General features: G+C 43.3%; 1 protein-coding gene across 1 annotated transcript in view; it reads right to left on the bottom strand.

Moving 5' to 3' along the window:
* Positions 1–24,817, bottom strand: part of zmp:0000001236 (mastermind-like protein 2) — a 51,930-nt gene that overhangs the window by 14,925 nt on the left and 12,188 nt on the right. The window contains exon 2 of the mRNA XM_061826635.1: positions 3,190–4,314. Within this exon, the coding sequence (XP_061682619.1) occupies positions 3,190–4,314 (1,125 nt within the window). The remainder of the gene's footprint in view (positions 1–3,189; positions 4,315–24,817) is intronic.

Genomic DNA, 24,817 nt, shown 5'->3' with positions numbered 1-24,817 from the left:
TACGGTAAGTAATGTTGGCCCGTAACGCTCCAAACATTCCTTGAGAGTTAGTCATCATTCATTCCCCTGTGCTTCCTTCCCTTTGTTTAGCTGGCGGGCTCTGCTGTACTTTCTGGAACGCCATTTTCACAATTTTCAACATGAAAAGTGCAAATAAATGCAGCAGTCAAGTTCACGTCACGCGCGGTGGGAAGAATCCCGATGCGTGTCGCCTGGGTGAGCAGTGCGGTGAGTTGGTGGGGTTGGGGGGGATCTCGGTGTCTCCCGCATTACTAATTCACTTCAATGTGGCAAGAGATTCTTTTCCTCCCTTGTTCTCCTCTTTAGCTGGACTTGTTAACCCTACGCATGCTGCCTACTCAAGACAATCGCCGGCTTATTCTTTGGGAATGTTGGAAAGAAAAAAAGAAAACAACCTGATACATGATTCATCCATCCAGTTTCTTAGCCGGTTATCATCACAAGGGTGACGGGAGGATGTGGGCTACACCCTGAACTGGTTGCCAGCCAATCGCAAGGCACATTGGGACAAACAATCACACTTCGGGGAATTTAGAGTGTTCAATTAATGTTGCATGTTTTTGGGATGTGAGAGGAAACTGGAGTGCCCAGAGAAAACCCACACAGGCACATGGAGAACATGCAAACTCCACACAGGCGGGTCCATTATCGAACCCTGGACTTCAGAACTGTGAGGCCAACACTTTACCAGCTGATCCACCGTGCCACTTGATACATGATTCAGCTATTTAAAAAAAAAAAATAAGACCAGAGTGAGTTTTCTTCTTATTTCATGCATGCATGATTATTAATTTGTGTAAAATATGTGTCCGAATTTGATTAAAGTTCAAGTTTTCATTATGATGCTGATGATGATCATCATCATTTTTACCCTGAATGCTATTGGAGCTTTTTTAGATCGGAATTTTTTGAGAGCACAAACGGTGGGTGTGTGCTTCAAAGTTGCTGATAAAATAAATGCATACAGTAGATACCAACAATCATCTAAAGTACATAAAACTCAAAGGGAAAAATGAAATGTATCAAAGTCAAAAATATTTACAGTATGAATCACTGAAAAAAATATTTAAGGATAAAATATATACAATCAATTTTTTCAATGTACATCAATTAATAAAACATTTGCAAAAGTGGAAAAAATAAAAATCATGTTTATTTGCCCTGTGATTGCCTGGCGACCACTTTAGGGTGTAATCCACCTTTTGCGCAGTTAGGTGGGATGGGATCCATCACACCCGCAACCCTTGTTGGGATGAGTGGCTCGGATATTGCATTAAAAAATATTCTACAAATTTTGCTCAAAGAAACAAAAAAATGTTACATTATACACATTTTAAAAAGATTATTCAAAGATTAAAAAGTTATTCTTAAAAAGAATGAAATTTATTCTAAAGTGAAGAAACATTTTAAAAAAACTTTTAAAGTTTTAGAAAAATAAAGCAAATAAAAAAATAAAGAATAAAAACGTAATTTGAAAAATAAGTAAGAACCCCTCCAAATTGTTTGGACCAGTAAAAAAAAAAAAATCAATTACTAAAATCCCTAAATAATATTTTAAACCTCAAAAATGTGCCACTTTTTCATTGTTCTTAATATCATTCTTTTTAAATTAGACTAAAAAGGCAAACCTCGCCTTCAAATTGCATCTTCACCTCAACACCAACCTCCTTTTAGGGAAAAAAAAAAGTAAATGTACGAGTACGGCGGTCCCAGTTTCTCTCACTCCCATTTTGCATGCATGCACCCACGGGACGCTTCATTAGATACATGTACACAATGTAAGCCATCCATTTTTTTTTTTTTTTTTTTAATGGTACTTGTCCTCATTAGGGTCACAGGTGACCTGGAGCCTACCCTCTGACTGCTTCATTGCGAGAGAATTATGCTTAAATTAAGCGATATATTCATCATGGCTTTTTTTTTTTAAAAAAAAGCCTGGTATTTGCAGTGTGCTCACATTATGGCTCACACAAATGGAGCAACAGATACTGCGAAGCAGGGACAGTTCAAAGCCCCCCAATACCTCCCCCCTCCCCACTCTCCCTGCGCCACACACACATCATAATAAATCAGCGACTCAACCTCGGGCAGCGGGCTAAGCAGATTACTGTCATTTTCCACCACTTGTCCCTCGCAGCCAACAACCTCCAATTAGCAAATCCTGCTGCGCATATCAGTGGCCTGACAGCCAGCCGGCGCCCACAAATGAGGAGTCTTGCATGTTAATGTACCGCGCGCTGGCAATCTGTGTCAGCGTCAAAAAAAAAAAAAAAAAAAAAAAAAGAAAAAAAACAGAAGGGATAAGAGATATTCTAGGCAGGCACAAAAAGAAGAAGAAAAACCTGCTGCTACAATGACAGCCAGGTCAGATATATAACCGCATGAAACAAGCTGGGGCTTTTCTCTTTTGACTTGGTCACTCAAAACGCAGCAACCATGGTCCTCAAATGAATAAAAGCGATACAATACAACAAATGACTTATTACAGAAGTTATTGCCACTGCAAAGATTTGCAAATCGTTGGATCCTGTTTTCTTTTAAACTTTGTGTCAGGGAGGGATGTTGAAGTGGGACATCTGGACTGAGAGAACAAGATCTTTGTATGTCAGGATTATTGCCTAGTTTAGCCTGGGTTGTTAAAAGAAGTTATGGAGATTCTTTGCCAAGTGTGTGTTTTTCGTCTGTTTAGTAGCACGTACTTTAAAGTAAATTCACCTGTAAGACTTCTATTTTTAAGGGTCAGATAAATTTTCGAACGTGTGAATAGCGAAGTGGATCTAGGCAGAAGTTCCGCGTAGTGAGTTTTAAGAAGGCCGGCACGGTGGGGCAACTGGTTAGAGCGTTGGCCTGACAGTTCTTAGGACCAGGTTTCAAATCCCGGCCCTCGGCTGTGTGGAGTTTGAGTGTTAACCCACGTGCCTGCGTGGGTTTTCTCTGGGCACTCCGGTTTCCTCCCACGTCCCCAAAACATGCATTCATTGGAGACTCTAAATTGTGAGTGTTGTCTGTCTCCATGTGACCTGCGATTGGCTGGCAACCAGTTCAGGGTGTATCCGGCCTCCTCCTCAAAGACAGTTGGACTAGCCTCAAGCACTCTCGTGACCCTTTTGAGGATAGGCGGCTCAGAAAATGGGTGGATGAATGGAGTTTTAAGAATGGCACCCTCACCTGGTGATGTTGGCTCAGTTTGAAGGGCAGATCTCCTCCTTGCAGCAGAGTGGGCAACGATGGCATCTGTTGCTGATTGTGGAAATGGAGTAGAGGAGGTGGCGGGTTTGTTTGGTTCTGGGCGTCTGGAGGTGAAAGTTGGAGCTGGTGGTGGTTGGTGCTTTTGTTGCCCACCATCAGGGGCATCATGTGGCCTGAGGAGGGCGGCTTGGGGCTGAAGTGTAGCGAGGGTTTGGCGGTGAGCGGTTTCATCTTCACGTGATGGACGCCGTTGGACTTGAAAAGGCAGTTGGTGACGCCCTTGCTCTGCTGGGGGAGTCTCGGTCGTGCCCCCTTGTCCTGAAAGCTGGGACCCATTTTGGGGCCCCAACCGGTAAGACCTGGGGGCGCTACGTGGTGGTGTTGGTGGAGATGCGAGCTGGGCTGATGCTGGTTGGCCGCCATCTGCTTCAGCTGCTCTGCGTGGGAGATCTCCGGCCAGCAGGGCAGGGACCTGGGGGGTCCTGCCTGCATGCTGGCCTTCTGCGTGGTGGGGGTACAGGCGGTGGAGGCGGTCAACGCAAACGAGGGCCCCGCCGAGGCCGGTCGGAGCTGCGACGAGCCCCCGTTGACTTGCACGTAATCCGATGACTGTTCCATCTTGATGGGCCTCTCCATGGGGGAGCACAGGCCTACCGAGCTGGGACGCCCCAGGTCCAGGCCGAAAGTGTCATCCTGCTTCAGCATCTTCTCAAAATCCAGGTCGTTGAGGGGCGGCACAGATTTGGTCAGCTCGTCAAAAAGATCCTGCAGCTCCGGGTCGATCTGTCCGCCACCCTCGTCCTTGAAGTCAAACATGGCGTCGGCGTGGGAGCGGTCGCATGACAACTGAGCCTCCACGGGCTCCTTCTTCATCTCCTTCAGGGTCACGTTGAAGACGTCCGGCATCACGTAGTTCTTCCTCTGCTGAGCCGGGGAAACTTGCAAGGAGTGGGCGTGGCTTAAGGTGTGGTTGCGGGGGCCTGGTCCCAGACCGCCGTCGGCCTCTAACCGGACTCGTTTGAAGTCGGATCCAGAGAAATTGTCGGAGACGCAGTTCTGCTTGGGGGCATGTCCCTCCAGTTTCCTCCGTAAGGATCCTTGAAGCTGTAAAACAAACATAAACAAGCAGAACTCATTTTTAGTAAATAGTTGTAGCATTTTCACATAACACAAAAGTGTAGGGATATTGGAATTTCCATTATATTAATTTGTAGCATTTTAAATGAGGTTGTTTTGTTTTATTTTGTCTGTATATTTTTTTTAAGATCTGCAAATCATTATTTCCACTTGTATTACATTTATTTTTTTAAATTTAGTTTTAAATCTTTAAATTATTTTGCAAATGAATCACAATGAAGTTTGTATGCCTTTTTATCTATTTAAATTTGTATCTATTTGAAAAAAAAAACTTAATTCTATATTTGTATTATTATTTTCAATTTATAGTTTTTTTAAATATTTTTAACCTCTTGTATTTCTTTATTTTGGTTGTACACTTTATTTACTTGAAGTTATTTTAAAGGTTTTTTAAATTAGTTATCTAATTTGTATCTTTGTATTTTTTTAAATGAATTTCAAACAGATTTTATGTTTTGATATTTTACTACATATTTTGGATTTTTGTTTAATAATAATTGCATGTTTTATTATATTTTTACAACTTTTTAAATTATCCTCTGACAGCGGTTTCACCAATGAACGCAGATTTTTGGGTGCATGTCTTTCACTCCTGAAACGGATCAAGGTGACCTCTTTTATGGTTTGATGCAACCATTTTGTGCCTATCTAATAGCTTGACGTCAAAATTTGATTAACAATTCGTTGCTTTAATTTCTGCTTGATTTTAGAGGACGTTTGTGTCGAACTGATCAGATAAAGAGACAAAGCATGTAGCTTAGTTTAACATCCTCCTATATGATCCTCCCACAGTGCTGCAGGTTTAATATCGCAAAACTCTCAACGTGACGCGTTTGATCTTGACTTCTGCGCTTCAGAACACGGCGCTTTACGTCGAGGAGGCTCGTGCGGCACGCCGACGGTTTCACCTTGATTAAAATGTGCGGCTTCGGTTCCAAACAACTGTTAAGAGAGCAAACAAGAGCGCGGACGGGGCTCCGGAGGCCCTCGGGCCGTGAGTCATATCTCCGTTGTAACGTGTGCCAGCTGGCGGGAATGACTCAAAACTCGTTCCCACAGTGGAGAAAAAATAAAAATAAAATAAACAGCAGCATGAGGAGGCCTTTATATTTCCACGCTGGCACACTTGATCAGATATCGTTTGTCTACATGATATCGCCACTGGGTAAACACTTTCTACCGCTCTCTGCAATTTGGCCCGGTGACTCCCAGGAGAAGCGCTGTTATTGTGTTGCTATGGATACAAATGCTGCATATTATAGCAGGAAACGCGAAGCATCCACTTTTGGGTGCGATTAGCGCCACGGCTGTAAATGATTCGGCGCGTTCAGCCGAGGAAGAACGATTTAACGACACACGGCGGAGGGAAGCTTTTAATGTATGCAAACGAGCGAGTCAGACAAAGCACCCCCCCACCCCAGTTGTGGCCCCTGTGGTGCGCCGACGCTACCGTCTTCTTTTCTCATCGCTATCAAAAATAACCGACTCGCAAAGTGTTGAAATTGCATTTTAAAATGGAGCTTTGCTGTTTCTTCTTGCTTGGAAAAGTCACTCGCGTACAAATACAACATCCTCCAGGTGTTTGATCTCTGCTTGTTGGTTTAAAGTGCAGTATTGTCTTTTATGAGACGAATTATTATGTGTGTGTATGTATATATTTACACACACACACACACACACACACACATATATATATACACATGAGATGTCTCAAAAGTCATTATACGCTTCCTTTTTCAAAAATAGTGTTTCAGCTTTTATTCAGACAAACAGTTTTAGCTTTGCAGTTTTTGTACCCATAAAGTAGCAGCGCTGCAAAATTGTCACCCAGCAAGAGGTTTTACTCACTCTGAGTACAGTTCGACACCAGTCAGAGAAGCTTAGAATTCCAGTTTTCCACGGGAAGTTTCCCAAAACAGGATCTGTTCTTTTCAACCAGAAAGTGGAAGTTTTGCCATTGATGAAAAAACTGAACTCTTTGAGCAAGCGTTCACGCTAAGCCATGGACAGAGTCTGGAGGGCTGCACTGGAACTCAGCATCCATCACGGCTTGATTCAGCACATGGTTTGGAAAGTGATCAAGCTTCAGATTGTGAATCATCTGAATCTTCACCTTGAAACCTTTCAACAAAGGAACCCGAAGAATCGAGCTTCTGTTGGAGCCGAATTGTAGAGCAGCAATCTGGCCAGACTGCGCAAACGCAAAAGTGTTTTCATCATATGGGGTAACCCCAAGTCTTTTCCTGAACACATGATGTTGCAGCGACAAATTTGTTGGAGAAATCATTCAAATGATTTGCTGTGGCAACACCGAAAAGTCGCCTCTAGGGAGAAGAATTAGCGATGGTGGACGACTTCAAATACTTGGGGTCAACAATCCAGAGCAATGGTGAGTCTGGTAAGGAAGCGAAGAAACGGGTCCAAGCAGGTTGGAACAGTTGGCGGAAGGTGTCTGGTGTTCTGTGTGACAGAAGAGTCTCTGCTAGAATGAAGGGCAAAGTTTACAAAACAGTGGTGAGGCCGGCCATGATGTACAGATTAGAGACGGTGGCACTGAAGAAACGACAGGAAGCGGAACTGGAGGTAGCAGAAATGAAGATGTTGAAGTTCTCTCTTGGAGTGAGTAGTTTGGATAGGATTAGAAATGAGCTCATTAGAGGGACAGCCAAAGCTGGATGTTTTGGAGACAAGATTCGAGAGAGCAGACTTCGATGGTTTGGACATGTTCAGAGGCGAGAGAGTGAGTATATTGGTAGAAGGATGCTGAGGATGGCGCTCCCAGGCAAAAGAGCGAGAGGAAGACCAAAGAGAAGGTTTATGGATGTGGTGAGGGAAGACATGAGGGCAGTTGGGGTTAGAGAGGAAGATGCAGGAGATAGGCTAAGATGGCAAAAGATGACACGCTGTGGCGACCCCTAACGGGACAAGCCGAAAGAAAAAGAAGAAAAAAAAAAACAAATTTGATCTTATTTTCAATTTCAATTCTTGAGTATACATTTATTTCTATTATTAGTACTACTTATTTCATTATTTACCATTTGTATATTAGCTAATCATTTTGTATGCCCCCCAAATTATTTTAACTATTTTTGTCTTATTTTTTTAAAATCAATTATTCATTTTTATTACAATTTATAAAGTTGGCGGAAAATAATTTTCTAACTCGCACCAGTTTAAATGATAGACACGAAATTGGGTAAACATTTATCATGACAATCTTGACCCAGACATTTTCAAAAATAGATGACAAATGATTTATAGTAGTTGGCAATCTATCTCTCTCTATAGCTGGCTGTCTCTGTACGGGCCTGTTTGGACAAGATGGTTTCCCCGGCCGACGTTGGTCCTTGACGGCGTGCACGTAATGACAAGCCAGGGCCGGCTTCTCCTTTCAGCGAGCTTTTTCCTGGAGAGGCCTCCCGCGGATGTGAGAGGCATGAATAATGCAACGGGACAGTGGATGCGTGGCAAAAAGCCACTGAGATACAAGGCCTGCCTCACAAGCTCCAAAATAGAGCCACGCCGACCTACAATTAAGACTTTGTGACAGGGGAGAAACGCGTGTACAACAATGTCCTGCACGTTGGTGGGTCACGTTTTTAACTGTGAAACCTAGTCTCTTTGCATTTTTTTGTCCTGTCTAAATTGGTGTCATGGAAGTACATTGACGTGATACAGCTCAACTGATAAGCTTTGTTGTCGGGAAGAAGTTTAGTCTGTTTTTTTAATGGATTTATTTGATTTATTTTTATGAATAGTATCATAAAATGAGTGGAAAATTCCATATGACTGGATTTAGATGATCAATCCATCTCTTTTCTTTGCCGCTTATCCTCACGAGGGTCACGGGGAGTCCAGCAGTCAACGGACAGGAGGCGGGGTACACCCTGAACTGGTTGCCAGCCAACCGCAGGGCACAGGGAGACAGACAACAATCACACCTAGGGGTAATTTAGAGTGACCAATTAATGTTGCAGGTTTTTGGGATGTGGGAGGAAACCGGAGTACCCGAAGAAAACCCACGCAGGCACGGGGAAAACATGCAAACTCCACACAGGCGGGGCCCGGATCAAACCCACGACCTCAGAACTGTGAGGTCAATGCTTTCCAGCTGATCCACCGTGCCGCCGATTTAGATGATAGTTTTGGTATTTTTTTTTTCCACCCCAAAACAATCCAAAATCATGTATAGGGTCAAGCGGAAGCGCCAGCTTGTGTCCAGTCTACCAAATCAGAAAAATGGATAATTTTGCAGTGGTCTCTGAATTTTTAACCCCCCCCCCACCCGACCCAGAGCTGTATATTAAAGTATTACACGAGCAGCCTCCCTGCTCCCCACACATCTAATGGGAGATAATCCCACTCACAGGCGCTGGATCCTCACCAGCCTCAAATCCTCATGATAGATCTGCAAGTCATCTGAAAATAGATTTTTTGATTAACATTTAATGAGCTGAAGAAGCTCCGAATCACTCCTCCACTCTTCGTGCTCTCTCGGAAAAAAAAAAAAATCGAGAACAGGCAAGTCTGGGTTCTACCAGAAGACGCTTTCACGCGCAGAATTGTCAACTATTGTGGCCAACGATCTACTTGTGGATGCAGTTTCACAAACAATATAGAGAAAAGTTTAAAACAGACCCCCTGTTTGTCTGTCTATTCCTCCCAGGCCAGAACAGACGTGTCAGGGTGAGCAATCTGGACTGACGCTGATTGAATCGTAAAGGAGCTCCGGGCCGGTGTGACGCCACACGGGGCCTGAAGGTGGCGTCTGTACGGGTGTTTCTTTAAAGATGAGCGAAAGGACGAGCTAGCCAAAAGGTACCGTTAATCTACAAAGTTTTAGTAGGAAGTCAGTCGAAGAGTTTTTGGGACCAAAAACAGGTACCAAGATTGTAAATCTGTTAAATATCAGAAAGCCTACACATGATGAAGAAAAACCTCACATGTGTTCTTACTGCCCCTTTTGTTTGTTTTGTACTTGAAGCAAAAAAAAAAAAACCCCATCAGACACATCCATCAAATAATATTTCACGTTTTTTTTTTTTGCACAGACATACATTGCGAAGACGACGATGAAACAATATACGGAGCGGCCCTAATTCCTAGCGTAGATTTATTGTAATGACGACGTTTCTGGCCGCTGTGAAAGTCCTCCGGTTGAATAAAAGCTCCTTGATTATGCGAGAGATGTTTGAATTATTGAAAGGAAGGTAAGAGAAGCCGCTCGGAGGCATATTCAGTCAAATCAGATCAGGGGCGACGAGGGCGACGAGGACGCTGACCAAGCTGGAGACTCATCGCCGCGCTCGCCTTTTGTCCTTCCTTTCACCTTTGTTTGCAAGACACCCCACGCTTTGTGCTTACACGATGTGCTTAACATGGCTGCAAAGCCCCAGGAGTGAAAGCTGGTACATTTAGTTTGCTTTGGTCCACAAATGACTGATTCTGATTTGGAATGTACAGCATCTTTGGCAATGTACAGTCCAATAGATACCGTGGTTGACTCCACTGCTTGAAAAAAAAAAAAAATATACATACATATATACATATATATATATATATATATATATATATATAATATATATATATATATATATATATATAGTTCCTAGGACGGTTGGAAAAGTGACTTTGTAAAAGTGACCAAATGACTACATTTGTGTTAGCGGAAGGTGTGCATATAAGTCAGGAAAATGGAGATTTAATTCAATTGACTTTGTGTTGAAAACCTGTAACTTGAATTCAAAGACCTACGTTGTCACATAGATTTGGGTATTGTGGGTACAAAATATGTTCTCAATGTCATGTAGTGTGAGCCACAGGTTGAATAACATGTCATATTGTTAAATAAATAGTTGGCTTTGCCTGAAATGTGTCTGTCACGTGTACCCGGAGGCAATCCCAAAGACAAGCCTCGAGCCTCCAGAAGCCGGTTAGCTTGGCAGCTAGCTGGTGGTTAGCGTCTCTCGTAGTTGTGTGCAAAGCCCCTCGATGACACGGTTTAAGCGGATATTTACACGGCTCAAACATGTATTCGATAGGCTATTGAGGTGAGAGTGGGCGTGGTTTGAGCATATTGATTTTTTTTCTTAAATTCTTTTAATCATGCAAATTTGGCAGGATTGTCAATAACACTTCTTTATGTTGTGTTAGGTCGAATTTACAAGACATTTTGTCCCTATTTGAGCAACCTAGTTCCATCCATCCATTTTCTTGGCCGATTATCCTCACGAGGGTCGCGGGCAGTGCTGGAGCCTATCCCAGTTGTCATCAGGCAGGAGGCGGGGTGCACCCTGAACTGGTTGCCAGCCAATCGCAGGGCACATGGGGACAAACAGTCACACTCACATTTACACCTAGGGGCAATTTAGAGTGTCCAATTAATGTTGCATGTTTTTGTGATGTGGGAGGAAACCGGAGTGCCTGGAGGAAACCCACGCAGGCACGCGGAGAACATGCAGACTCCACACAGGCGGAGCCGGGATCCAACCCACGTCCTCAGAACTGTGAGGCCAACGCATTACCAGCTGAGCCACCATGCCACCCAACCTAGTTCCTTCCTCTTAAATAGGTCATCAAAATTTGGGTTGAAATGTTGCAAAATATCATTTTTATGGCATTTACAGATGCACATGGGCTGCCTTTTTTTTTTTTTATTATTGATGATTATGAGAAGGGTCAGTTCTTGGAAAATATTCTCACCCATAGGCGGTCCCCGAACCCACTAAAAGTGAGAAGCCTTGATTTAAAGAACAAACTGAATCTTGTCTAACAAAACGGACACGCGTCAAGCGGGTTCACGCAGGTTCACGCTGTGTTTTTGTGCTAATCAGGGCACTGCAGAGGTGGGCTACTTCTGGCTTCATCAGCACTTTGCCTCCCAACACACTTCCTGACACACTTGTCTCGCGTGGAGGCGGCCCTCAGGAGAGAAGGATGAGCAGCAGTGGAGGAAAAAAAAATACATATAGGGGGAAGAAAAAAAAAGGAGCGGGAGAGTCAGCCTCGGGGAAATGAGAAGAGACGATAAGAGCGGCTTTGAAGAGAAATTGTGCATTATATTTAACCGAGGCAGATTTTTTTATTTATTGCGCATAAAATATTCAGCTGGAGATACATTCAAATATTAGTTCGCCATTATCCCAACGCGCAAGATTAAAAGGCGACACTCCAATTAGTCCAAGAGTCTTTGTTTCCGAGGCAAACAGCCGACTTTAATGTCACATCCCTCAAGTAAACGTCATTTATGTGCAGATGAGCTTCTGTTATGCATCACTCAAAATCAATAAAATCCTTGCCAGGATGTTAAAAATCCTTGCCAGGATGTTAAAAAATTAATGTACTTTATTTTCAGATTTTGTGTTCTTTCAGGGTAACTAGCTTTGAATGAACGACCTAAGAAAAACTTTAGAATCAATTACGTCAGTCATATACAGTGAAGAAAATAAGTATTTGAACACCCTGCGATATTGCACGTTCTCCCACTTACAAATCATGGAGGTGCATGTCCACTGTGAGAGAGATAATCGAAAAAGAAAAAAACTGAAATCACAATGTATGATTTTTTTTTGCGATTTATTTGAGTGATACAGCTTCAAATAAGTATTTGAACACCTGTGTATCAGCTAGAATTCTGACCCTAAAAGACCTGTTAGTCCACCTTTAAATGTCCACCTCCACGCCACGTATTATCATGAATCAGATGAACTTGTGTGAGGTCGTTAGCTGCATACAGACACCCGTCCACCCCATACAATCAGTAAGACGCAAACTTGTAACATGGCCACCAAAGAGCTGTCCAAAGACACCAAAGACAAAATTGCACAACTCCACACGGCTGGAAAGAGCTACGGAGAAATTGACCCCTCTGTGGATATTGCGCAATCCGCGTCACTGACCAATCAGAGGCCAGAGATCTGCATAAACCAAAGCCCGTTTTTGCTCCCGCCATTTTCTCGGACAACATTGCATGGTCCAGTATAGGTTTAGTTAGCGTTTTATCGCGTATTTGGGTTATTTAACAAAAAATATGGTTAAGAGGTGTAGTCACGGACTTTGTAATAGTGACCACAGGTATCCTGAAAGGCTAGTTGGTGGAGTTCCATTTGTACCCTTTCCAAAACCGAAGACCCAGTACGAAAAATGCCTTCGATGGATCAAACTTTGTGGAAGACCGCATCATCAACTAAATCCATCTAATATCAACCGGAACAGATATGTTTGCACGAAGGTATGCCCTATATTTGATTTTCAATACATGTCTCGTATAAATGAATTCGAAGTTCTTCGCTGGCATAACACTGCTGCGTGTGAACGATTGACACACTTATTCTTTGTTGAGCGATATTTAGCGATGATCGGACTGCACAAACGTATTGATTTCTTGCTGGCTCCCGACCGAAGCTTAACCAGACGGTGTTTGCACGAAGATATGCCCTAAATTTGATTTTTAATACACGTCTCGTATAAATGAATGAGACGTTCTCCGCTAGCATAACATTGCTACGTGTGAATGATTGAATGAAATCAGAAGCATGGCGTCTCTCTCAGTTAAGAATGTATTGTATTGTATTTGCCATTTTTACTGTTTGTCTTACGTCGGCGCACGTGGCGTGACGTCACTTCAGGAGGCGTGGTTAAGTGCCCTGTACGGAGGGGTCAATTGCCAAACAGCTTGGTGAAAAAAGGTCCACTGATGGAGCAACCATTAGAAAATGGAAGAAGCTAAACATGACGGTCAATCTCAGAGTGGACCCCATGCAAGATATCACCTCGTGGGGTCTCAATGATCCTTAGAATGGTGAGGAATCAGCCCAGGACTACACAACAGGACTTGGTCAATGACCTGAAAAGAGCTGGGACCACTGTTTCCAAGGTGACTATTGGTTATACACGAAGACGTCATGGTTTGAAATCATGCAAGGCACGGAAGGTTCCCCTGCTTAAACCAGCATATGTCAAGGCCAGGTCAGATGAGACCAGAATGGAACTTTTTGGTCATAATTCCATGTCAAATGAATGAAGACGAATGATGAGTTCCATCCCAAGAAGCCAATCCTGACTGTGAAGCATGGGGGTGGTAGCATCATGTTTGAGGGTGTTTTCTGCACATGGAACAGGGCGACTGCACTGTATTAAAGAGAGGATGACCGCGGCCATGTATTGTGAGATTTTGGGAAACAATCTCTTTCCCTCAGTCACAGCATTGAAGATGGGTCGTGGCTGGGTCTTTCAACATGACAATGACCCGAAGCACAGTAGCCAGGAAAACCAAGGAGTGGCCCCGTAAGAAGCATATCAAGGTTCTGGGGTGGCCTAGCCAGTCTCCAGACCTAAACCCAATGGAAAATCTTTGCAGGGAGCTGAAATTCCGTGTTTCTCAGCGACAGCCCAGAAACCTGTCTGATCTAGATAAGATCCGTGTGGAGAAGTGGGCCAAAATCCCTCCTGCAGTGTGTGCAAACCTGGTGAAAGACTACAGGAAACGTTTGACCTCTGTAATTGCCAACAAAGGCTACTGCAGCAAATACTAACTTTGGTTTTCTCAGATGTTTGAATACTTATTTGCAGCTGTATCACACAAATAAATTGAATCAAATATTGTGATTTCTGGATTTTTGTTTTTAGATTATCTCTCTCACAGTGGACATGCACCCATGAGGAAAATTTCAGACCGCTCTATGATTTCTAAGTGGGAGAACTTGGAATATAGCATGGTGTTCAAATACTTATTTTCTTCACTGTAAGTGGCTCAGTTGGAAGATAAAAGCGGACGGCACAGCGCTCTGATTTAGAGCATCATATTAACCTTTTGATCTCCGTTACCATGGCCACGTTGTGTCGGATATTATTCAAACTCAATAATATTCTTAAGTTTCACTTCAAATTCAAGCTAGTGAGAAGAGGCTGGCGGCGACAAGCCGTCACATGGCATCAAGCGAGGGTCGCAGAGCACTCCCGACGCCGCCGTCGCCTCTCATCTGGCAAGATCGCTAAACCTCACCGCGACGTTTTAGGAAGGACGGCGGTACGCCAGCCGTCTGGTGTGCAGCTGGAACTCCCTCGCTCAGCAGCAGGGGAGAGAGAAAACCTGCGCGTTTTTGACAGCGGGTGAACCGGCGGGTCATCCCATTTGACAACCATAGTTCCATTTTAGGGGGGCATTAGGGAAAACTGAATTTATTATTTCCAGCGCACAAAGCCAAAAGCTAAACACGGGCGCAGTGCAGCAATGTATTTGTTGCTAAGTTATGCAGAACGCATTCACTGCCATTGACGTTAATATTTGTCAAATAGAAACCAAAGTTAGGGTGTTTTTCAACAGGTAGGAGTGGAAAAGGGTCTCGCCCAGCTTTTTCCTGTGAAATTCAGATTTCAAATTCATTTTGTCTTGACTGATTATTTTGCAGGCCCAGAAGCTACGGCTCACAATCTGGCCCGGGGACCTCAGTTTGAGCACCACGCAGATGCAAAAAGAGTCAAATCCCGGCGCAAACGCTCCTTAAAAGGCAGCCGGGCGCACAACGGCCACAGTTGCCGCCCCCAGCCTTGCCACAGGAAAAGGCCCCGGGAAGCGGTGGAACAAAAAAATAATCATAATAAAATAAAAGTCCCCTTCCTGTTTTCAAAGACAACTCCTCAGGCACGCAGAGGCCGCTTCCTGCTCGTTGGGCCGTCATCTCCACACATCTGGCTCGGCGTTGGCCGTGCAGCTGCGTGGCAACGCGGGCCAACAATGCCACTGACGGCTTGCGCAACGTACACGCCGCTGCCGCCGCGACTCCCCCAGAAAGGCGCGGCGCTCTCGCGCTCCCACTCCAGCGACCGCAGAGCGAACATTGTTGTGCAGAGCTGATATTTAATGGCAACGGAGCGAGGATGTTTCCCTTTCCAAAGCAGGATATGGATGGTGTGTTTGAATGGACCTGAGAGCTCTTTAGGATCCATTTGATGTCCCGCGGGAAATCCGGGCTGAGTGCTTCGTGTTGTGCTAATGCAACTTCACGCCACTTGCGCTCTCAGACCAGAAAACAACACCGATTGTCTCCTTTTTGGCTCCGACTGTCTATCGAAAATAATCGGGCAAAGGATGACTGACTTTTGACTTTTACAAATGGAACTCACCAATGAGCAGCCATTTAACTTTTATATCAATGACTAGATAACTAATGAATACATAACTTGACCGATCGTATCCATAACGTAACGATACCAAAATAAAACTTTTTTTTGGGCCAGTAGATGACTGCCGCGGATGATTTAATTAACTAATAAGCAATTCTTGATCATAATGATGAATTACTTAAGTAACGGACAAACTAACGAGATATACCCGTCCTTTCAATGATTTGATTTGAACCCTGGTCCTCAGGACTGTGAGACAGATCTCCTAACCAATGGTCCACCATGACGCTTAATTAGCTAAATAAGAATCGTAATTTCCGGCCAATAAACCGCGATTTTTTTCACACACTTTCAACCCTGCGGCTTCTGCGGTGATGCGGGTAATTTGTCAATTTTTTTTCTAACAGCCGCAAGGGGGCACTCGAGCAGAAAAGGTAAGATTGAGAATGGTGGAATATATGTGCCAAGGAAATAACTTTTACCAGTATGTTTTTTTTTTTTAACCAGCCCTGTTAGCCCTGAGCTACCTTTACCGCTGTACTAGCGTGTTGCTGCCGTGTCTGTTATTTTTACCGGTATGTTTTTTTTTTAAACCGGCCCTGTTCATGCTACCGTTTTGTTGCTATGTTAAGCTAAGCTAAGGTATTGAAACTTTAAAACTGCTAGTGTTAGTGTTAGCACTAGCATTAGCACGGCAGCGCTGGCGTTAAACCTTCCATCCATCCATCCATTTTCTTTGCCACTTATCCTCACGAAGGTTGCGGGGAGTGCTGGAGCCTATCCCAGCTGTCAACTGGCAGGAGGCGGGGTATACCCTGAACTGGTCGCCAGTCAATCCCAGGGCTCATGGAGACAAACAGCCGCCCTCACAATCACACCTAGGGGCAATGGAGAGTGTACAATTAATGTTGCATGTTTTTGGGATGTGTGACGAAACCGGAGTGCCCGGAGAAAACCCACGCAGGCACGGGGAGAACATGCGAACTTCACACAGGAACAGTGAGGCCAACACTTTAACTAAATTAAAACCCAAATATTTTCTTGAATCAAAAATTTATTAACTAACTAGATATCTTTCATATTAATGACGGAAGTAACTTTTTTTTTATCAGTCTAGTAACTAATTAGATGAAGTTCCTAAATACCTTCTATATCAGTGATTTGTACATCTCTGAAACATATAACCTGACAACGCATTCACTCACTAATGTTTTTACATCAAATATGTAACTGAGGAGTGACTGACAATAGGGCTGATTAACAAACAAGCTTTCAGACCAACCGCTCGATGAGCGCAGCGTCTGTCCACTGTATTCCCGAAAGTGGGTGTTCTTGTTGTTTTCGCCTGCCTCACGGAATACATGACGAGCGCATCATGTGATGTTGTCTTCTGGCCTCTGGGAAACGTCAGGCGCATGACGAATGTTTAGAGGTCAAATATTTCCCGCATCCCCCATAGCTGTTGCCCCCTCCTCGGGGGCCATTGCTTGCCAGTGTGTTCTGAACTTTCTCCACCGGCGCCGGTCCGCAAAGACCTTATTTGGACTGTCACAAATGATGGCGTGGACAAAACAAAAGCATTGCTAAGCTCTCATTTTTTTTTTTTTTAATTCTTACTTCCTAGCTGCAGTCGTCCTCATTTCAGAACCAACTAGCACAGAACTGATGACCACAAATGTGGTCCGTTACTACACTCCCAACATTAGTTAGTGATGTTCTGGGTACAGCAACTAACTAACTAACTAACTAACTAACGTAATCTTTGCATCAACCCTGTAACTAACCAAGCAAATAAACTTTTTCATGAAATGTTCTCAACTAACCTTTGTATCAGAGAAACGTTCTTTTGGATCAATTTCTGTAAGTTATTGATTGAATAATCAAGTAAGGGTTAATGCAATAAACTGGCCCAAAAGAGTGACTTTTGTGTCAATGTGGAAACTATCGCACTACATGAAAGACAGACTGACCAACAATTGACATCAAATGGCGAAACGAGCGTTGAGAAGTCAAGTGTGCGCACACTCTGCTTTCCACAAATGGAAAAAGCAACTTTCCCCTTAAGTCAAAGCAAACACTGACCTGCCTGCCCAATTAAGACCACCAGGCTGACCATAACACGCCATCACCTCAGCAACAGCAAAGAAACACCACACGTGTATCCACTAAACATTGCCCTTGAGCCAACCTTTTCACAGCAGCCCATTCAATTTGGCTGAAAACCGGTCATAAGAATGAATTACGAAAGTGAGTTGGAGCTCAAAAAGCTGCATTTGGTTTTGCTGTTCCTAAAAGGACGAGCGATTCCCATCCCAGCTGAAGGTCAATTATACTGCTTGCTTGTGCGGCTTTCACAGCTCAGCTGGCAACTTCACTGGCTTCAGCTGTTTTCGCCACTGCGGTCGCACACACACAAACTACTTTAGCCCACGCACATGTGCCCACAATGGCTGTGGTGAAATTTCCAAAATAAAGAAGATCATTTACTGGAAGGATAAGTGTCCACCTCTGGATATTACTATTTTACTGAGCAAGAGGCTGAGAATGTCTTGGAGTGGGTCCCAAAATAAAATTATTCCTACAAAATAACATACATTTTTATACGTTTTAGTAACATACATAATTTGCCCATCTTAATGAAGTTCTTTGGCGAGATGAGATTCAAATTCAGACCCTCGAGCAGATGCGCCTAACCTCAGCGGTGCCCCACAGACGACAAAAAATGGGTAAAAATATTGGAACTTCAGCTAAAAATAATTCCTGGCCGACAGAACGCACCTGTTTATAAGCCTCACCCAGTACATTTGTAAAGGAAATACTATTTGGTACATACGCACGCCTCAACTGTGTAAAAGCCGCAGGTGCCTACATTGAAACCCACATTGAGACATGAGATATTGACAAAGAAAGACAGTACACAGAGAGTTTAACACTTGGGTCATTGTGCTAACATTAATGCTTGCGCGGCTGCGCTAACAGGGCCAGTGAAAAAAAAAAAAAAACCTGCCGGTAAAAATCACAGACACGGCAGTAACGCGCTAGCAGCGCTAACAGGGCCAGACCGGTAAAAGTCACTTCCTCGGCGCATATACTCCACTGGTCTCACTCTTCCGCTCGAGTGCCCCCTTGTGGCCTTTAGAAAAAAGGCACAAATTAGCTGCATCACTGCATAAACCGTAGGGTTGAAAAAGTCGCGGCTTATAGGCCGGAAATTATGGTAATTTATTCTTGATCGATTCCGACACTATTGGCAAATTTTCGGTCATAAGCAAATAATCTGAGACTCCACATCAGAACGTGGTCGCTGCGGGGCCATGGCGTGAAAAAGGGCCACCTTTGTTGCCGGATGTGGGGGAAAAATAAAATAAAACACCCTACCCCTCACAGAAAAAAAAAAAAAAAAAAAAAAAAAAAAAAACATCCAATGGACTCTAAAAAAAGCCCAGGAAGGATACTGGAGGTGGGGTGGGCTGGAGTCGCACTGCTGGAAGAGAGTGGGAGTGAGAAAGGAATGTTCTCTCTCTCTCTCTCTCTCTCTCTCTCTCCTCTCTCTCTCTCTCTCTATCTCTCTCTCTCTCTCTCTCTCTCTCTCTCCTCTCTCTCTCTGCCCCCCCTTCCCCAGGCAGCTTGCACTGTTGCAACTGTATGAAAATAATGCAGCATCGCACTTTAGTTCCCACAATGGCAGCAAATTTTCTCAAGTGAGCGCCTCCATTTTAAACCAACATATCCAGAAATGAAAGTCCTCATTGGTGTGCCTTAACGTGCCTCAAAATGTACACATTGTTGTGTATCCTGATGAAAATTTTAAGGGGCCCGAATCTAATCCAAACAAAATGTTTTTTTTTTTTTTTTTTTTTTTTTTTTTGCATCACCAAAATATGACTAATTCGACCTAAATGACTAAAACTTTTACATATCTTCTATCGATTTAACTAATGACGTAACAAATACAACAGCTCGCTACTGTCCATCCATCCATTTTCTTTGCCGCTTATCCTCATGAGGGTTGCAGGGAGTGCTGGAGCCTATCCCAGCTGTCAATGGGCAAGAGGTGGGGTACACCCTGAACTGGTTGCTAGCCAATTGCAGGGCACACAGGGCAATTTCGAGTCTCCAATTAATGCATGTTTTGGGAATGTGGGAGGAAACCGGACTGCCTGAAGGAAACCCACGCAGGCATGGAAAGAACATGCAAACTCCACACAGGCAGGTCTGGGATTGAACCCGGGATCTCAGAACTGTGAGGCCAACGCTTTACCAGCTGCTCCACCGTGCCGCCCTAACAAATACATGAAACATGAGATTGGGTGGAAACGTGTACCATGAGAGTACACACGAAATAGTCTCCAGAACCATTTTGCCCAAATTTCAGAGCTTGTACTTTGACAAGTTGAGCTCGCCATTCCGTGCAACTTCGCCGGCGTCAGAGCGCAACCCAGCATCCCCTACACCTGGCCGCAGCCCGGCACCAGCGCAAACATGGCAGCCGCCGCTCGTCCGGCCGGTTGGCGGTACAGAAACGAGGAACAAGAGCGTCTGTGTGCCTCATCTGGAACACGTGTGTCGCGTCTCAATCGAGACTCAAAACTTGCTTCAACTGGCGAGATCAGAGGTCCGGAATCACCGGGTTCACGGGCCATATGTTACCGGGTGGCCTAGAGAGACTCAACAATTTTTTAAAATTAATAATCATAGTCTGAAAGAAGGTATCTTATTTAAGTTCAAATGCAAAAGCACACCTCTCCACTTTTGTACCCCCCACCCCTCCCCAAGCTTTGTGAATAGAAATTACTAACACGTAAGTGTACTAAAATTACAATCTTGAACAAAATTCTAGTGCAAAATGGACATAGAAGACGCATTGGCAATTTCTAAACACATTTTACAATTAGTTTGAAGTTTCTACGTTGGTCTGCCAAAAGATTGTTTTATGTAAATCCCCCCCATGGCACCAAAAAAAGGTCTAGAACTGGGCCGAGTTTGTAAGTTCTTGCTTAATAGCGCACCATTTTGCATGATTTTTTGATCAAAGTTAAAAAAAAAAAAAACATACAGGCCTAAGAATGTGATCAAACATAATAATTGAAAACTGTGCAGGGAAAAACTCCCAAGGCTTGCGCAGGAGGTCAAAGTTAGCATGCGATTGACAGCCAGGATGATGGCTGACAAGTTCACCTTTGTTTCATTTCCAAATCATTGGACTTTGCAGTAGTCTAGATATTTGAGGCTTCAGCATATTTATCTTATGATGGCCAAATTTGTGAGGGGAAGGGGGGATGGGGGGGATCACCAATAATACACCTTAAGGTCCTAGCTAATAAAACGGAATGAATCTCAATTGGCGACTTCACACAGTCAACAAGCGCAGAACCCCGAAAATTCTGCCTTCACAACAACAACAACCACAACAAGAAATGCATTGTGGGAAATGATCGCAATGTATCCCGGGAAGTCCTCTGGATGCTTAAAATACCACCTCATTATATAAAATAAAAAGCAAAAATATGATTTGATGCATGTTGGTCAGAAAGTAATTTAAAAAAGCTGGGTTGGTACTTATTTAGTAGGCAAGTAGTTCAGAAAATAAGTCAGTTACATGCACAAATAAGATTTATAAAAAAGATAATTACGTGATTCATAGGAATGTCAGTTTTGTTTGTTAGCTGGGTTGGCAGTGCAGCTGGTTAAGCGTTAACAACACAGTTATGAGGACCCGTGTTCAAGCCCGGCCCCGCCTGTGTGGAGTCTGCATGTTCTTTCTGTCCTCCCTCATCCCAAAAACATGCAACATTAATTGGACAATCTAAATTGCCCCTAGGTGTGATTGTGAGTCTGGTTGTTAGTCTCAATGTGCCCTGCGATTGGCTGGCAACCAGCTCAAGGGTGTACACCCCCTCCTGCCCGTTGAGAGCTGAGATAGGCTCCAGCACTCCCCGCGGCCCTCGGGAGGATAAGCGGCTAAGAACATGGCTGGATGGAAGTTCGCTAACTGGGTTGCGACTTTATTATGAAGTAACTTAGCTACACCCCTACCTACTGGACTGGAGGGGAACAGCATCATCTGTGACCCACTTGACAGATATATCTTGGTCATCTTGGAACGGATTTGAACTTAATCTCCACAAGATGTGTTGAGGAACTTATTTTGTCCTGAATGTCGGCAAGCAGAATTTTTTTCACATTTTTCCCGCAGAATGAAAAATTAAACGCTGCCCCAAAGCATCCCCGTGACCAAAAAGTTAGCAACGGCTAAACGACGAGTTTGCGCTCGTTCTCACAAAGCTGAATGGCGTCGTGTGTATGCTTTGATGCTTTGATTCCTCGCTGAGTATGTTCCCTTCCAGCCCAGCTCTTTTCCCAGGGAGCTCCCCGCATACTTTGCTGATATTTTAGCTCGAATAAGCACTCGCCGCTCGCCCACACCACAGCTCAAAGTCACGCTGATGAATTGTGAATATTACAAGCCACAAAAAGGCAAAAGCTCACATCAACATTAGGTGCACTTGCACCACGATGCCAGCTGCATGTCAAATTCTGTCATTACTAATTTTTGAACGACCGCGTCAGGGAGGCTATTGTACAATATTTCAATTTGCGTTTCATCTTCAGCTCGCAGGTGTGTGTGTGTGTGTGTGTGTGTGTGTGTGTGTGTGTGGGGGGGGGGGGTCCCAGCTGACTTTCACTATGCTACAAGCAACACCACAGACTGACCAATTATTTGTATTAAAATGGAATTATTTCAAAACTCTTGAAATGTTTTAAAAATAAAATGGTGTAGCGTTAAACTATTTAGAAAGTGATATTACCTTTGATATTCTTCAGAATGTGACTTAAAAGAAAAATTACAATATTTTATAATATATATTATATTATATAATTATTATATAAACGAGATCTTATTCAAATATTATTCAATGTTATATTGCTATTTAAGATATGTAGATTTTCTATGAAATGATAGAATTCTTGATATAATTACTACCATTTACATTGTTTAAATTATTTTGATATGGATTTCACATTTGAAATATTGTTGTTAAATAGCTAACGTTGTTGATATTATTTTCTTACAAATGAACTAATATTGCGATGTGATATTTCAAAGCATTTTCCAAAACTTTGATTTGATTTTTTTATTGAAAAAAAGCGTTAAAAAAATAACATGTCAACTCTTATATTTTATTTTCACTAACTTTTAATTCTGTCACTTTTGTCAATTCTAAATTGAAATGAACTCCATTATGATGGGTGTCACGTTCCATCCATCTTTAACGCTTATCCTCACTAGGGATGGGGGTATGATGGAGCCTATCGCAAATATGTTTATGTTTTGGTACAACCTGAATTGGTCGCCATCCATCCATCATCCAAGTTGCTTATCCGCATAAGGGTCGTGGGAGCCAATCTCAACTTGCCATAATAAGATGACTCAATACCACAAAAAGTATATTGCAATCCAGTTAAATTATTATTGATAAAGCAGCACCAAACAAACAAACTGTTTAAATGTCAGCAGCGTATGCACCCTTCCCTATGTCATCAAATTTAACCCGGTACCTTCCTGGCAAGGAGAACCTGAGCAGAACTTTTGCTTGCATGGATATGAACTCACTCCCGGGGGGAGGGGTTGAGTGGTGGAGGGTGAGCAGGGGAGGGGGTTAGAAAAAGTGAGAGCTTGTGCCTGTGCACAGGGCCTGGTGGCTCAGGAGCCTGGGAAATTGTGCAGCTTGGCCCGACTCTGAGAAATATTCTGCGCTTGAAATGTAAACATGTCTGAACTCTGATCTAACAGAACCGCCGGCCCCCCTCCCTCGCCTCGCCCTTCACCCCAACCGTCCCCCTCCTTTTTCCCAGTCCGAGCCGCCAATTTGGGTCCTGCACGGGGCACGCCGGTGACATCAGGTTCCCACTTTCTCATTTTTAACGAGCCTGTAGGGAGAACAGGGGGCTTTTTACGAAGTCCGGACCCAATTGTTCCTACGTAGACATTTTGGACTGATGAAGACTTTTTTTTTTTTTCTTTGCGTATGAAGGAATTTGAGGGGGGGTCATTGTGTTGCGGCCCAAGTGGACCACCACCTCCAGTTCAAACGGATGTGACAGGAGGGGCGGTGTGGGTGTGGGTGTGTGTGTGTGGGGGGGGGACCAAAAAAAAAAAAAAGACTAAAAACCAAAAAAAAATGTCCAGGATGCACACATCAGCTACAACGGTAGTTACGCCGGCAAAAAAAATGACATCCGATCTCGTGTTTGTTAATTAATTTATGAAATAGTTTCGAAAAAGTTCATTATTTTTAAACTACATTTCAAATATCCATTATCCATTTATTTTAGTTTTGTTTTATTTTACTTAGTTTTTTTTATAACAGTATTGTATTACATTTAATTAAATTACTATTACTATACTATTTTATCCTGTTGCATTTATTTCAAAATATTTGACATTTAAATTAATTAACATTACAATTTAATATTTGCTTCTTATTTTTTGCAGGTTATATTTTCTAAAAAAATAATACATTATTTTATAGATCTATATACATAATGCTTTATCCACAAGGAAAATACACTACATACAATACTACAGCAGTGAAAAATTCACAACTACCCCCCCAGAAGAACTTGTCTGAATTTCGATATTTTAAAAATGTCAAAAACAGTCATTTCAAGTGTATGATGTCAAAGGCTAAAAGAACGAATCGAAGCAGGCTAACTCGACCCGTTTTTCCTGACAGTGTGAGAACATTTGAAGATAAGATGGCCGGTTTTCACTTTGCCGACGCAAATATGGACGCTGACATTGCGAAAAGTGAACACAGACCAGCGTGTGTATGTTTGTCACACCTGAACACGCTGGTTCCCACAGGGCTCCAGTTTCAGCAAAGCACTCGGAGCTGCGAGGGCCTCTCGCGTTCACCAGCACCCCCCCCCCCAACCCCCTCATTCCCCGTTAGAACCTTCATCCTTCGCTTCCTCTTCCTCACACACAAGCTTGCACTCACTTCACTGAAACCAGGCAGGAAAAAAAAATAGACCAATAGCAAAAGAAATCCCCCGGCAGACATGTCTAAAGTTAGACTTTCAACCATTGACCAAGTCTCCTGTACAATTTGAGGGTTTTCTTTTCAAATCCAAACTAGTGTTTCTGATTTATCACAGAATAATAACACCTGAATATCTAGGGAAGCTGAGTTGCACATTTGAACTTGAAGTTTAAGAATATATCACGAAAAGTAACCTTCCGCAAGAGAAATGAACAGAACAATGAGAAATTAGTGGGTGTACTCACCCTACAAATCCTGATGGATTTTGTATTTTTTGTTTAAAATGGGTTAGTTTAACC

The sequence above is a fragment of the Syngnathoides biaculeatus genome, chromosome 8 (genome assembly GCF_019802595.1).
Source record: "Syngnathoides biaculeatus isolate LvHL_M chromosome 8, ASM1980259v1, whole genome shotgun sequence".
Classification (NCBI taxonomy): domain Eukaryota; kingdom Metazoa; phylum Chordata; class Actinopteri; order Syngnathiformes; family Syngnathidae; genus Syngnathoides; species Syngnathoides biaculeatus.
This window is presented reverse-complemented; position numbering and strand designations above follow the sequence as displayed.